At 39.0% G+C, this 15,500-nt stretch overlaps 1 protein-coding gene across 1 annotated transcript; it reads right to left on the minus strand.

Moving 5' to 3' along the window:
- Positions 1 to 4,885: 4,885 nt before the first annotated feature.
- LOC306695191 (N-acetyllactosaminide beta-1,3-N-acetylglucosaminyltransferase 3-like) lies at positions 4,886 to 10,704 on the minus strand. The gene is made up of 2 exons (XM_079158368.1): positions 10,585 to 10,704; positions 4,886 to 6,892 (listed from the first exon to the last, which is right to left on the minus strand). The coding sequence occupies exons 1-2, from the start codon at positions 10,653 to 10,655 to the stop codon at positions 5,740 to 5,742; spliced, it is 1,224 nt and encodes a 407-aa protein (XP_079014494.1). The 5' UTR covers positions 10,656 to 10,704; the 3' UTR covers positions 4,886 to 5,739.
- Between the last annotated feature and the right edge of the window lie 4,796 nt (positions 10,705 to 15,500).

A 15,500-nucleotide genomic window follows, 5' to 3' on the forward strand; every position in this document is an offset into this window, starting at 1 on the left:
TCACTGACAAGTAATTAGTGGATGAAAAAGTATTCAGATCCTCACTGCAGTAAACGTACTAATAACATACTGATGAAACAATAATCCACTACGAGTAAAATACCTGCAATCAAAACCTTAGTCAAGTATGTTATTATCAGCAAAATGTACTTTATGTGCAGAAAGTAAAAGTACCCGTGCAGTAAAATGTACATTATTTGCCCCTGACCTGTAGTGCAATCTGAAAATCTGAAAAGTCAGAGTGATATCCAGTTTATCCAAAGACGAGGTTTGTAACCAATTATATGTAGAGATACAAGGGAGACTGGGTCCGCCCACTTACTGTCAAAAAGAAAAACTACTCGCGAGCGAGCAGGAAAAAGACTCACGAGCGAGCAGGTTTAAACTTCGCGAGCGACTTTTGCTCGCTGAGTGATATAAAAGCGCTCGTCAAAGTAACAGCGCGGCTGTTTGATTTTCGCTCGCGCATGGATCTCATTTGCGCTCTCGGATTTTGACAGTGATTTGCCTTCATATTGACTCACCATTCTGAATAATGTTTTAGTGCTTAGTTTTTACTCGCTCCCATGTCCTCTTGATAGCTGGGTTGCAACTACATGATGGTTGAAAGCACTCATAATTATATGACAGTATTATTAGTACACCATAGCATATCATTATTGTAGAACATGATTAAGGTGGACTCATGATAAGAATAGAGAGAATCACACACAATTTATTTTCACTGCTTCAATTGATTGAATTACTGATTATGAATAATACATATACTGATACGCCCATACACAGATTCGCACACGCATATTCAAACTCCTAGTTGTATATGGTAAACTACACATACATGTATATACACATATATATAGTACATGATACATAAGCGCATACAGTACATATATCCTCATAAGTATCTATTAATTCGTATCAGTTAGATACTCTTTGGGCTTGTTTTTATCTACTTATTCTGAAAGAGTTGAGATAATAATTTTCACTATAAGATCTCATTGGATGATGCATTCCATTAAGCCTACTGCCAGCAGGCACATTTAAAGAAATATCATCTGATTGATTGGGGTGATGAGGCACTTAAAATTAACCTATACATTTTCCCAACACTTACGCATTTAACTCCCTCATATGCGTTCATGATCATCTCCTGCTCATCAGCGGACAAAAAAGAGGCTCTTTCTTTGAGTTTATTGGCCGTTGTACTGTTAGAAAATCATGGTTTCTGGTTCGAATTAACGAGATTGTTTGAGCGCGGATCAGCCTTTGAGGACGCGAGATAGCCTGACATCAATCATCGGGTTAATTTAAGCTGGATGATAGGACATTTGATTGACTTAGTTGAACCACGTACGAGGAACGGGGCCCAAGCCAGAAGGGGGCGATAGCGGAGCAGCTGATGTCACCCACTCTGACCTCCAGCTGTTCTGCTTTAGGCAAACATTTCACACTGAAGTCCTTATAAGCCTCACAAATGTGCCTTCTGATACAAAATTGATAACTTAAAACAGATATTTAGTCCTTTTGCACGTTTAGGAAATACAACTTAGCTCCAAACACTAAGCGAGCCCTAAAGCTCTCTCATTCATTGTAATGTTATTTAGTTATTTCACATCTGAAAGTCTGTGACACATTCCCCTGCACCTCAGACAACAGTATGTTGGTTGATATATCTTCTCCTAAAGACATCTAACCAACATGTTTCATTACAACGGCTTACTGACACTATACTCATCTCTACATTTCAGGTTCTTTGGACTTTAGTTGGTGTTAATGAAAGAGGACACAGACAAGACTGAACTCAAAATACTTAAAATCGAACAAAGTGTTTATTCATAACAGGAGTATTCTGACGCAGCAGATCAATACGAGCTCGGACCTCATCAAAACTATCTGTGACAGCAAAGAAAAAGGCGCTCCCCAAGGGGGAGTCACAATGATTTATATGTTCTTAAGGGCATTTTGTGATTGGTTGACTATTGGTGGAGGCGGCTCTTGGTTTAAACTTTCTGAGAGCCTCATTGGTGCACAGGATGTCCGTCCCCACCGGCACACGGATAGCCAGCCGCTCCAGCGATGAGTCAGATCAGTGTGTGTGTGTGTGTGTGTGTTTGAGAGTTCATTCTAAAGCCAAGGTCGCTTAACTACTTCTTAGTCAAAACTGTTATTTTGTACCAGGCAGTGGCAAGACCGGGGAGTACCTGGTTCCTGTTTTGTATTAGATAATGAGGGGGCCCTGCGCAGGTGGAATACACTGCCTCACTCTGTGACTTTACACTTAGAGACATATTATGATTACTGCACATAGCATATGGTTTAAGCTTCACTAAATGTGTTTACGAATATATAGCAGTGTTTACAAATATATAGCAGTGTGTGTTTACAAATATATAACATGTTTATTTAAGCTTATTCTTAATGTTTACATTGGCCAAGACTAATATTTAAAGGCAGTTTAAGATTTTATTGTCATGAACACTTGTATACTAAAAGAAGAAAAGTTCTAAACAAGTTAACAAAAAGAAACATGTTTAATAAAAATAATTTTATGTAGATTAGTTCAGTAGACACATATGTTCTACAATAAGAACATTTCATATCATTATGCCTTCAACACAGAAGCAGATCCACTCTGCTCAGTTTCTGGAGATTCTCCACGTGAAGTTGCTTTGCTTAAATAGCTAGCTACTCGACTGATAAGTTAACTTGCTAAACACTGGCTATGCACTAGCCTAGACAGCATGCTAGCGTCATTAGCATATTAGCATCGATCGCTCGCATGTTAGCATCGATCGCTAGCTTGATGTTATAACCATCACCATGTATATACAATAGGCTATGTAGCCAGACCCAGACATAAGTTATACATCAAGCTAGTTGACATCTGTCACACTCAGATACAATATTTAACTTGACAGACAATCCGTTGAACTTGAAGATCTGAAGACTGAACTCGTGAACTGTTTTTTGTTTCGTGGAGAAAGTATTTTGAGTATTTTAAATACAAAATTACTCCACTCTAAAGTATTTTGTTACAAATTACGTTAGATTTTTAATCGGCCCTATCAAATACAAATTACAAAATACTCAAAAGTAATTGAAATACGTATTTCAATTACAAGTAATAGAAATACTGCCCATCTCTGCCTCCAGCTGGCTCTCATTGGTCCGACACTCTTTAGCGGTGCTTCATTAACACTTCATTCGCAGACAGTAACTTGAAAGCAAAACCTCGTGATAAGGGGGGAAATAGAAGGTCCTTATTTCCTTCAAACATTTAATCGCCCACCTGTTTCTAATTGTGTGGTAACGTACATGCACAGTGCAACTGTAGCTGCGATATCGGAGGGTTACAGCAGATGGCGCTAGAATAAAAGGATGGTGGCCGCTCAGGTGCTCCTTGGGAGCAGGAAAGCCACGTGGGACAGTTATTGTGCCGAGACAGTATCATTTCTGAAAAATGTCCTTCCACATTACCTTTATTCCCACTATGCCTCAAGTCTATTGCACTATAGATTGAATATTATACTGATATTGCACATATTGTCCAGATTGTATATGTGTTTATACACACAAGACAGCACTTCTTCGTTAATACAGTACAGTTTAGGTTTTCTCTTTTCCTTAAATGCACTTTCTTCTATTTCTACTTCTACTTTAAATTATTAAAATATTTGTTTATACCTTTTATGTGTGTGAAGCGTGGAGGGGGCTTCAACTGAACTTCCTCAGTCAATAAAGATGAACCTGAACCTTAAACTTTGTATGCAACATTTCAGATGAGAGGGAATTGTCTTTCTTAAAACTAAATTGGCACATACTGTATAGAGACCTTAATTTACTCCTGTTTATTAATTGTTTCTTAAATTTGTTTTTTTCATTTAGTCCTGCAGTTACACTCTTTGTCCGCAAGAGGACTCCCCCTGTTTCCTTTGGTGCTAAAACCATATTAACACATCCATCCTATACCATCAGTGCTAAAATACAAAGAGATGAAACATTTAATAATCAACTACTGCGATTGTCATTAGTAATATGTTATTCCTCAAATATGTGCTTTCATTTGTGCTCATTTGTATATGTGCTAATATCTATAAAATCCAACAATATAAAAAACAGTAAGAGGTTATCACGTTCACCTAACTACAAGTAAACAATAGCTGGACACAAGTTATAACAGGTTTCATCTAGTTCTACTACAAATATGTCCATTTGAAAACGGGGAATAGTATGAGACAGCTACATTTGCTTAAATGAGGTCTCACATTCATCAAACTGAAAAATAGTGGGCAGGTTCTCTGCATATCAACTCCTAATATTAAATGTTTCTGTTTCAACGGGGGCTTTCAACCTCAAGCTGTATTTAGCTTTAGTCACATGGCCTTCACTTTATATTAAACATTTGCAAAAAAGTACCCAAAAAAAAGCTAATCATAATACAGGATCTTTTCAGTTTCAAGCCACACGACATATCTCCTTCTTAAAGGAGGAACAAGACTGAGCCATTGTCTCCGGAAGGAAGCGCTCACACAAACCTAAACTGATGAAATTCAAGCTGATGCAAGAAACACTCAGCTCCTTTGGTTACTGTGAGTTTGTGGTTGTTTTACTGAGAAGAGCAACAGTTCTCAGGTACTCGGTCAGTAAGTCTCTGTTCTCGTTCTCAAACAGGAATTTCATACAGTCTAGCAGTATTATACAAAGAGGTCCCATGTCCTTAATCTGTGCTGCACATTCATTTCCCTTTAATTTTAGGTCACTTGCAAAAACTCACTTAATGGTGTTGGAATGTTTACAACTGTGCGCAGGGCTACCGCCTATATGTGTATACATATGTACACATCAGGTGTGCTCTGGAAAAGGTCTGAAAACACATTATGCCCACCAAAATTAGTTTCTTTATTCATATAATATACATGTTTTATATACATGGTACACATTTTCATCTCAAAGCCAGTAACGATAAAAGAATATCCCAATATGCAGTATGACCCATTCTTAGCAGCATAAAAATAAATTAGATTTGGATATGTATATATACAAGAAACTGATGTTAAAAAAAGAGTCCTAAAAGCATACAGAAATGTTACATGATAATTCTTACTGGAGACCGCTTGTAATAGTTATTACAGAGTGTTGCATAACCTATTTTTGATTGCAATGAAAGCTGCTCACCAACACAAATATTTGATAAGTTATCAGCCATAAATAACTTTGGGTTGTAGTGGACTTAAGGACATAATTCACGGGTTCCCTTTAAGGTGGCGCAACGACAGGTTGGGGGATAAAGGTGAGAAGGAAGTGAGTGCTTGTTTGTCATGTTTTGGGAGTGGAAATAAACGGCGACAGAGATGTCAGTGACAAAAAGAAAAGTTGCTATACTTGTTTATTCCGGCACTCCTACGGGGTGATTTGTCGGTCTAATGTATCTATCGGCTCAGATCTAGACAACAATGAAGCCTTGTGAAGCAATTATTTTTGATTGCAATGAAAGCTGCTCACCACCACAGAATGTGAACCAACTGCAGTGCTCATTTGAGTCAGGCTGACTGCTCTCCCGCAGTGATGACATTGAGAATAAAAACCGTTCCGTTGGACCGCGCCGAAGCTGAACCGTGGTAGAAAACCTTTTCTCATGATGGAATGAAGGGGATACCTGTACTCACAATCTAAGAGCTGGTGCAGGAATCAAAGTGTCAACATGCTCTGTCACCACCTTTAAGTTGCAGTTTGGTCCTGCTAAAGCTTTTTCTTCTTGGAGGGACCACATTTCAGATTGGGATCATTTATTCTGTGCCACATAAGGTACAAGTGAGCTGGAAGGAATCTGTGTACCAGTAAAACGTCTTTATAATAGCAAGGATCGTATCCATCGAGTGTGTTGGAGGGAATGTGAAGTCCTGCCGTCTTCACACCCATATGAGAAGAAGGACTTAGTCCTGCTTTAGCTAGACACATCCCCATGTAAACATCATCAATGGGGAGAACAGTAATGGAGTGGGACATATTGTATATGACCAAAGCTGTGTAGCCAGACAGGAGGAAGCCCCCACCACCGCAGTAGGGGGGATATGACTCTGACTCCTGTACCTGAACTGGGATAAAATACTTGCTCCCTGGCGATCTAATGGGCCCCACATTGTAGATCAGATGGCCAGTAAAGAGATGCTTGCCTCCGTCATTGTCCTTGAGGCCTTGGAGATACACGACCATGTTGTTTGTGTTGGCAAAGACGTCATCGTCGCCATTTAGCAGGAAGCGAGCGTTGGGACAGTTTCTTTCCATCCATTCCAGGAAGAGTATCTGCTTCATGGTGAGGTTGTAGAATCTTTCCTTAAAGTCCCATTGGAGGATGTCATTGTACTCTCGCTGCTCCAGCTCAAGTAGTTTGTTTAGTCTCTCTTTCTCAAATCCAGTATCCATCGTTCCAGAGACGAAGATTCTTCGGATCCACACACCATTGTGTAACCTCTCTTTAGCCCAGGTTTTACGCAGCACCTCTCGGCGGTCGTAGTTCGCAGGAGAGCTTTTAATGACGAGCAGAAGGAAGACTTCTGCAGATTTATCAACTCCTCCACATTTGTCAGGAAGGTCCAGCAGCATGGGGAAATGGCGACAGTGTCGATAATAGAGAAGGTCTTTTATATCACCAGGAAGAGAGCTGAAGCCTGTGATGTCGGCAGCAGACGTATTTCTTTGACATTTTGGCCAGGAGTACACATAGGAGTTATTTGTGGAGGGTTGTATTACTTGAATGTTCTCCTCTTTCACATCTATGTTGACTTGGCTGTTTTTGTGGTCAATAAAACTTTTGCTGAGATGGAGGACCAGTAGACCAAGAACTCCCACCTGCAACACGATTTTTGCACTGATTCTTCTCATCCTTGAAACTCTGCAGTGACAAAAGAAAGCAGTTTTCTTATCAGAACATCTCAGTATGACATAAAACAACTAATAAGCCGAATTAGTTAATAATTGCTGAGGTGAATTAAGGTTAAGGATATCACAGCATTGCAGCACTGTCTACTGTATACTATATCAATGTAACAGAAATAAATGTGGGGAGCCACAGTTTCATAGATTTCTGCACTACCTGATCAGTGCAAAGTCAACCAGCAGCTATAGAAACATATAATATTACGATAAACTCAACCAGAAACTCTTCTCAGGAGTTGGTGGACCAAAACAAAACTTAAAGATGATTGAATATCGGACTTACATTTGACAGATAACAACACGTGACTACACAAAAAGACACATGTTTTTCTGTTCCTGCTTAATGTATAAGTAGGCAATGTGCTCACACATTATTCACAATGTAGCATATAAGCAGTTTGAGTACACCTTAAACAACACTTTGAACTACATGAAATAGCTTTTCCTATATAGTCTAATAAAAGTTTCCTCTCAGCACTGGTTTGATTCATTGTTCACATTGTTTCAACAAATCTTAACATTTGCTGTCAAATCAATTCACAAGCTTTGCTGTCAACAAATGAATCAAGTTCCTGTCAATGAAGGGTGTGAAGAAAAACATGATGAATATTAGGAAAGTTTAAGTTTTCACTTTCTTAATCATCAGAATTAGAATGCCATTAAGAACCTGGACTGTATTAGTCATCAACTCAATTTGGCTGTATGTCCCTTTGACCTCTAATAATCATGTGTCCATAAGTGTTGAACAACTACATTGTAACTGTGTCATCAAACTGTGAACTGTGGACACCTTCAATTACTTTAACACAGGTAAAAACACAGCTCCTGCTGAGTGTATGGGCATTATATTTGTTGTAAAGGGCTAAACAGTAGAAACCTAATGAGACAGTGCATCCATCATTTTACTGAACAAAGCAGCTGCTGTGCCACTTTTAGTGCACCTGATCCGCTGCAACTCAAACATCCAACTCCGCTGTTAACGTAGAAAGCACCAGTTTAAACACTAACGTCAAAGTAGCACACACCAGAGTACTCTGTTAGTCTGTTGGTCTTTCCTAAGCCAATATTGTGCAAATTAACATTGTACTTCCTGCTCATTCTGCAGCTGAGTGAAGCATTATTTAAACTAACAAATCATTTACTGGAGATGCAACAGATAGACTGAAGGCGGTTTTAAATATCCAAAAGATTTGTTTCTGAGTCAGAGTCAAGAAATATAGACTGTAGAGTTGTACTTCATTTCATATCTACAATATGAATATGTTACTTGACCTGCCTCTCTTAAAAACGATGAATAAAAAGACACCTTTCTGTTCCAAAAACACAAGAGTTGGATCTGAAATGAAAACATTTGTACTGTTTGAACTTTGTCTTAAAATATGAGGTGGGTGAATGCCCGTAAATTAAAGCTTTCGTGTATTTCCTCTTACTGCTTGAATGACAAGCAGAGGCCAACAGGAGCGAGCAGACTGAGCGTCAGAGCAGACATGAGGTGGCTTGGCATCTGCCTGCAGAATCCTCACATGCTGCACTATGACAGTACATAGGGTGGAAACAAACCAAATGCTCTCATGTCTCCTAATGGGTGGAATATGTTACATATAGATGATGTCAGGTATTTGATCATCAGAACAAACTCTATACTCATTCAGCGAAGCGTGAAAAAAGGGAAGGTCCTAACCAAATATGGCACTCACTGTCAAATGTCAAATGACACACCTAGACTTAACTCACTTCTCCCTGTAACTAAACAACAGCATATCCTGCAGAAAAACACTCAACTGACATCTACCACATCTACCTCAATAAGAGAGCTGGGAGTGCCTCAAGTGTGTACTATACTATTGTATACTACAATGTTAATTAGTGGGTTATTTACTTAATCAAATCAATAACAAAGCATCTGTTATGTCTACATTACAGTACTACTATAATAGACTACAAAACCATACTGTTTTTCAAGAGCTCCCTCTTGACCAGCTACAACATTATTATGCTGCTTACAGGTTAATGCATCAGTAATAATACTAATCCAATAATATAACAAATAATAGCACAGCCAACAATGATCAGGCCAATTCAGCTTCATAATGATTGATCATTTAAGGACATTTTTTCAACAAATATTTTTATAAAATGTTTTTAAAGTACAGTTTTGGTCCTGGAAAAAATCCAAGTATTTCAATATTATTATATATTATATAAAATGTCCATACAAAAAAATGTGTATTTTGACTTTTTTGTGAAGAAAAGTGTGAATTCCTTTTTAATTTCGCTTTCAATTCTTGGTATTCTGCTCAGGAACTGAACTGAAAAAGGCAGAAGATCTGTCTTTTATTTCTAATCGGCTCTATTGTTGACAGTATATGCTTCATGGATAAATAATTTATTTTTTTACAACATGTTAACCTATTTACTTCCCAGATATCTAAATTACCTGCAGATACATTTTTGGTCAGTCGGCTAATAACTTGAAGACTTCACTTTCATTTGTTCTTCCTCTAAGTTTCTGCTCTAGTCCTCAAGGGGTTAATAAAATCATGACAGGTAATGACACTGACACTGCAATCTGTTGTATAACTTGTATCACCCACACAAGAATGTGGAAACGAAAACAGTCTCATTTATAAACGCTGGTGAAAAATAACTAAAGAACTGTAGGCTACTCATATATTTATAGAGAGTACTTCCATTCTATGCTACTTTATACTTCTACTTGTGAAGATTTCAGACAGAAATATTGTACTTTTTACTCCACTACATTTATTTGATAAGATTCTAAGTCAGCCCCTAGTTACATTTCAAATTATCCATCATTTCACAAAAAAAGCAAAGATTACAGAAAAGTCCACAACATTTAAAACAGATTTATTCTGCTTTAGTTTTTTTTTCTCCCATTAATCATTTAAGAAACCTTCAGATGCATCTTTGGAAGGGCCCGGTCCCTAGTTTGGCTAAGTGTGATTTGCTTTTATTGTAATTGAGTATTTTTCCATCGATGTATTTGTACTTTTCCGTAAGTAAAGACAATGATTGTTTCCATAAACCCCCGTTTTTTTAAATAACCACACAAATATATAATGGAATAATAATATACATTGTCGGGTTTAAGGGCAGAATCATTCGGCCAGCATAAAACATTGTACTGGCAGACTTTTATCAGGATAATGCACATGGTCCTCCCTGGATCCTATCCTATTGACGCACATTTTGGCTGAGAGGAAGTCGTATTTTGAAGGATCATGTGACTTTAATGTTTAACTCACATAACGGAATGTTTATGATGTCATATAGACCAGTCTCTGCAAGATATAACCGTGAATAAACTATAAGCTTTGATTAAAACAAGACGGATTTAAAATACTTTTTTTTCTGTCTGAGGCGTTGTTTTTTCCGACCCGAGCGTATCTGAAATGGGCTTGGAGCCAATTAAGGAGACCTATCACCATTTGATGTAATAAAAATGTATCGACCAAAGCTTGACGAAAATAAATAATAATGTTACTGCTAGGCTATCATAAACATGTCCCGTTACTTTAAAACGGGAACTCCCCGGAGAAGTGGGTAACATTATAACATGATAGCCAACAAACCGCATTAGACCTATATGTCGTTGTTTGTATAATTAACAAAGTGTAGGCTGCTTACTGTTGAAGGCGATAGTTCCTCTCGTGTGTCTCTGTAGCTCCAGTGATGATAAGTCCAGTGTGCAGCAGCATTTCACCGCTGTCGGCATGTTGGGCGGTGCCAGTTTCTGCTGTTCAGTCGATACAGGAGAGCGTCATCTGCCTGCCTGCCTGCCTGCCTGACTGCCTGCCTGTCTGTCTGTCTGTCTGTCTCTTTAGCAGAGATGGGCAGTATTTCTATTACTTGTATTTGAAATACCTATTTCAATTACTTTTCAGTATTTTGTAATTTGTATTTGATAGGGCCGATAAGAAATCTAACGTAATTTGTAACAAAATACTTTCTCCACGAATCAAAAAACAGTTCACGAGTTCAGTCTTCAGATCTTCAAGTTCAACGGATTGTCTGTCAAGTTAAATATTTTATCTGAGTGTGACAGATGTCAACTAGCTTGATGTATAATTTATGTCTGGGTCTGGCTACATAGCCTATTGTATATATATGGTGATTAGGGCTGCAACTAACGATTATTTTAATAATCGATTAATCTGTCGATTATTTGTTCGATTAATCGATGAATCGGATAAAAAAACAAAAAAGCATTAATTTCTAACCCCTTTTTCAAAAACAGAGCTGACAGTGTAAATTCACAGTGCAAAACATCTTCAGAAAGTGCACAAACAGGTTGCTTGAACATCCCTGAGCTGTTAAAGTAATAATTTAAAAAAAGAAATGGACTAATATCAGGAGTGGGGTTCAGTGGGTTACCCAAAATACTCTGTCTCTTATCACCTACAAGTATAACAGTACTTTAATGAGTTAACTGAATAAACTTTACCGTGTTCGCCTGGTAGACCAGCAGTAGAATAACAGAATGGGAAGAAAAAATTCGCAGTTTTCACCCGCCATTTCTCATCTTTCTGAGCTCCGCTTAACTTCCGGTTTAATGGTCATGTTACAAAAACAAAAGCTCGTCTATCATAAGTAAAACAACGGCGAAGCAGTTACGAGTTTAACAAAAGGTACCCAAAATGGCAATACATGTAATGTATTATAATTGCAGAAATAAACAAAAAATAATACAAATCGCGTAAATCAACTTCCGGTGTTGTCATGGCAACGTTTATACGCCGGTCAGCGTCAGCTACAGAACCGGAGTCCTATTCCATTATTCCGAGCTGCGGTGTTCAGGCGACCGGGCCTGCTGTGAACACTCAAACATCTCCACGACTTATTGAGTGGCGTAATAATCGCGCGACACAACGAATCGATAATGAAATTCGTTGCCAACTCTTTTGATAATCGATTTTTATCGATTTTATCGATTCGTTGTTGCAGCCCTAATGGTGATGGTTATAATATCAAGCTAGCGATCGATGCTAACATGCTAATGACGCTAGCATGCTGTCTAGGCTAGTGCATAGCCAGTGTTTAGCAAGCTAACTTATCAGTCGAGTAGCTAGCTATAGGAAGAGGGAGATTGGGAGCTTGTATGTCATATGTGATGAATATTTTCTTGTTGATCAACAAAGCCAAAGTTTATGGGCTGTTAAATCCCATTAATAAAATATATATATATATATACATAATTAATCAAGTTGTTGTCTTTTAATAGCTTTGCTTAGTTACACTGACATTCTGTGACTGTTCTTCCTTTTTGTGGGGTTCACCAGAGCTTCGTGTACATTATATAGCCCAAACCTGAATGCTCTGCTTGTTAGGATTCCCGTCTGTGTGCTCCTCTATTGTTTTCCCCTGTCTGTTGTTGTTGTTATGTAGGGCCATGTGCTTATGTTTTGTTTTTGTGTCAGCCGGTTTTCACCCCTGTGTTCCGCCCACAACAACGCCCCTCGCCGCAGCTGTTACCCATTCCGGTGATCGCCACCTGCTGTGGTTAAATACCACATGGTTTCTCCGACGCGCCGTCAGTCCGTCCAGTTACCAGTCTGGTCTCCCGTCCGGTACGTAAGTCGGAACTCCAAGACACTGCATATCTAACCAATCCTCTGTTTGCTGTTACCTCTGCCGCTCAGCGCCGAAGCCCTGTGTCCCTTTCACTTTCTCGGACCCCCCACACAGTCGTGCCGACCTGGCCGTGAGAGAGAGCGGTTGAGTTGCCCTCCCGTCTCCGAAGACTGCCTGTACCGGCATCGGTCGAGTTTCCCTCCCGAGTCCGGTGGCGAAGGAGTGACCTTTTGTCCACCGGACACTTTGCCGTGTTTTGTTTGTTTTACCTTTGTTTAACCTCCTGCATCTATAAATAAAGTGCTTTGCTGGATGTAACCTGCTGTGTGGCGTGCATTTGGGTCCACCTCGACATCATCCCATAACACTGCTATACCAAATTGTGAGAAAACGGAAAATCCAGAAAAAAGTATTTCCTATATTTTAAATACAAAATACATGTATTGTATTTTGTTACATTTTCTGGCACCAGTATTTTGTATTTTATTTTAATACATTTATTTGAGGGGTATTTTGTATCAAAATACATTTTGATGTATTTTTGCCCATCTCTGCTCTTTGGGTTGGCATATGCCCATATTTACTGATATCACAGCCTACTTCTATGCTTTTATTCAAGCAGTATTTTTACACTGTGTCATGGGCCTACTTTTACTTAAAGTTCAGTTGCTAAAAATCATTTAGTAGGTGGTAGGTACCTATCCCTAGAGTGGTATGCTACTGTTCAGAGGTACCTATCCCTGGAGTGGTATGCGGAGTGGTATGCTACTGTTCAGTGGTAGGTACCTATCCCTGGAGTGGTATGCTATTGTTCAGCGGTACCTATCCCTGGAGTGGTATGCGGAGTGGTATCCTACTTTTCAGTCGTAGGTACCTATCCCTGGAGTGGTATGCCAGTACTTTTCAAACGGCACACTGTTTGAAAAGCAGGTTCTGCTTGAAAGTAGTAGTTTACTGTCAGACAGGCACACCACACACTAGATGCAAATGCATATTTAATGTAAATTGGTTTGATTCACGAACAGTGATGCCGTAAATGTATTTTTTTGACTTTATTGACAAAGTAGGGCAACACAGCGTCTTAAATAAAGGAATGTATCTATTTTATGTCGTCCATTTTCTTGTTTGGATATATGAAAGGCTTTTTAAATGACAATAAAGTGATTTAATATTTGCTGATGTGCCCTGAAACTGATATTATGGCCAATGTATGTATGTATATATACTGTATATATACATATACAGTTGCACTCAAAATTATTCAACCCGTATTGTAAATTAGGTTTATTTGCTAAATTTACAAACTTTCAGCTGTTTTCAATAAACAACTCAAAAAAGGACAATTTAAATAGCTCAGCACAACTAATACTACAAGTGGTTTCCCCAAATTAAACACAAAATGGCACTTTTAATGACATCTGCAGTCTCAAAATTATTCAACCCCTTCATGACAAGCATCTTCAGTAATTAGTAGAGCACCCTTTTGCTGTTATGACCTGATGCAAACCTGATCCAACTAATTAAGGGCCTCATTAGTTGCATCAGGTGTGCTTGAGATAGAACACATCAAATACCTGGACTGGCAGTGACGTTTGATTGCATATTAGAAATATGGGTAAGTCAAGAGAATTGTCCAAAAAGAGATCATTGCCTTGCACAAACAAGGAAAAGGACACGAAAAAATAGAAAAGGCACTGAATGTTCCTAGAGATACCGATGGAAGCATAGTTTGCAAGTTCAAAGTTAAAGTTACACTGGCTACACTACCTGGACGTGGCAGAAAAGGAAGCTTTCAACAGCTGCCACCAGATTTCTGAGGTGGCAGGTGGCCAAAAACCCTTGAGTGACTGCAAAAGACCTGCAGCAAGACTTGGTGGCAGCAGGCACTGAGGTTTCAGTTTCCACAGTAAGGCGCATACTAAACGCTGAAGGTCTCCATGCCCAAACTCGTAAACCACTACTGACCCAAAAGCACAAGAAAAGTCGGCTCCAATATGCTCAAAACCATATGAATAAGCTACAGAATTTTTGGGATTCTGTTCTGTGGAACGATGAAACAAAACTGGAACTTTTATATGTTTGGTATGTCTGGAGGAGGAAGAATGAAGCCTATGCTGAGAAGAACACCCTTCCTACAGTGAAGCATGGCGGTGGCTCGGTGATGATCTGGGGCTGCTTTGCTTCTTCTGGCACTGGAAACCTGCAGCGTGTGGAGGGCAAGATGGATTCAATCAACTATCAGGAAATCCTGGGAGACAATGTCATGCCGACTGTGAGGAAGCTGAAGCTTGGGCGTCATTGGACCTTCCAACAAGAGAATGATCCCAAGCATACCTCAAAGTCCATCAAGACTTGGTTTCAGAAAAAGTCCTGGAAGATTGTTAGGCTGGCCACACGGCGGCTGGACTTTAGAAGCAGGAGGACTGACACAGAGATTATGTGCAAACCAACCAGGTGTTTATTTAAAAACAACAAAGACATGGACCAGCTCTTTACATGTTGGACCACGGGCAGCATGTGGTCCTGGCAGCAACAGACTAGATTTAATATGGCAGCATTATATAGCCTGCCACTAACGAGGACCTCAACCCCACTACAGGATAGGTAACTAGGCCCCTTACCTGACAACACAATTACCTAAACTATCACAATTACATTAAAATGGATCCCTAACATCCCAATGTAAATTATCTGTATGATCTCTATTGTTGTTACACATCACAATAGAGATCATATAAGGTCTCAACAGGGAATTCAATTTCGCTACCACCCCTCTACTAATTAACACATGGTACCTCTCGGAACTATAATATGGTGCTCATGCACCCTGGGGACTTTTAGGCCGAAGAAGAGGAGACACAGCAGAGAAAAGTGATTTGAATATGCATGTTATTCGACAGCACTATTAAACAACAGTTTATATTCAATCCTTTTGGTAAAGATAACCAAACTAATAATACGTTTGTATCTCA

This window comes from Pholis gunnellus (genome assembly GCF_910591455.1).
Source record: "Pholis gunnellus genome assembly, chromosome: 4".
NCBI classification, from domain to species: domain Eukaryota; kingdom Metazoa; phylum Chordata; class Actinopteri; order Perciformes; family Pholidae; genus Pholis; species Pholis gunnellus.

Bases quoted from the DNA above. Each gene is read 5' to 3' on its own strand.
- LOC306695191 (XM_079158368.1), bottom strand. From the start codon at position 10,655: ATGCTGCTGCACACTGGACTTATCATCACTGGAGCTACAGAGACACAC. The intron at 6,893-10,584 runs GTAAGCAGCCTA...TTGTCACTGCAG, and splicing joins AGGAACTATCGCCTTCAACA to AGTTTCAAGGATGAGAAGAA.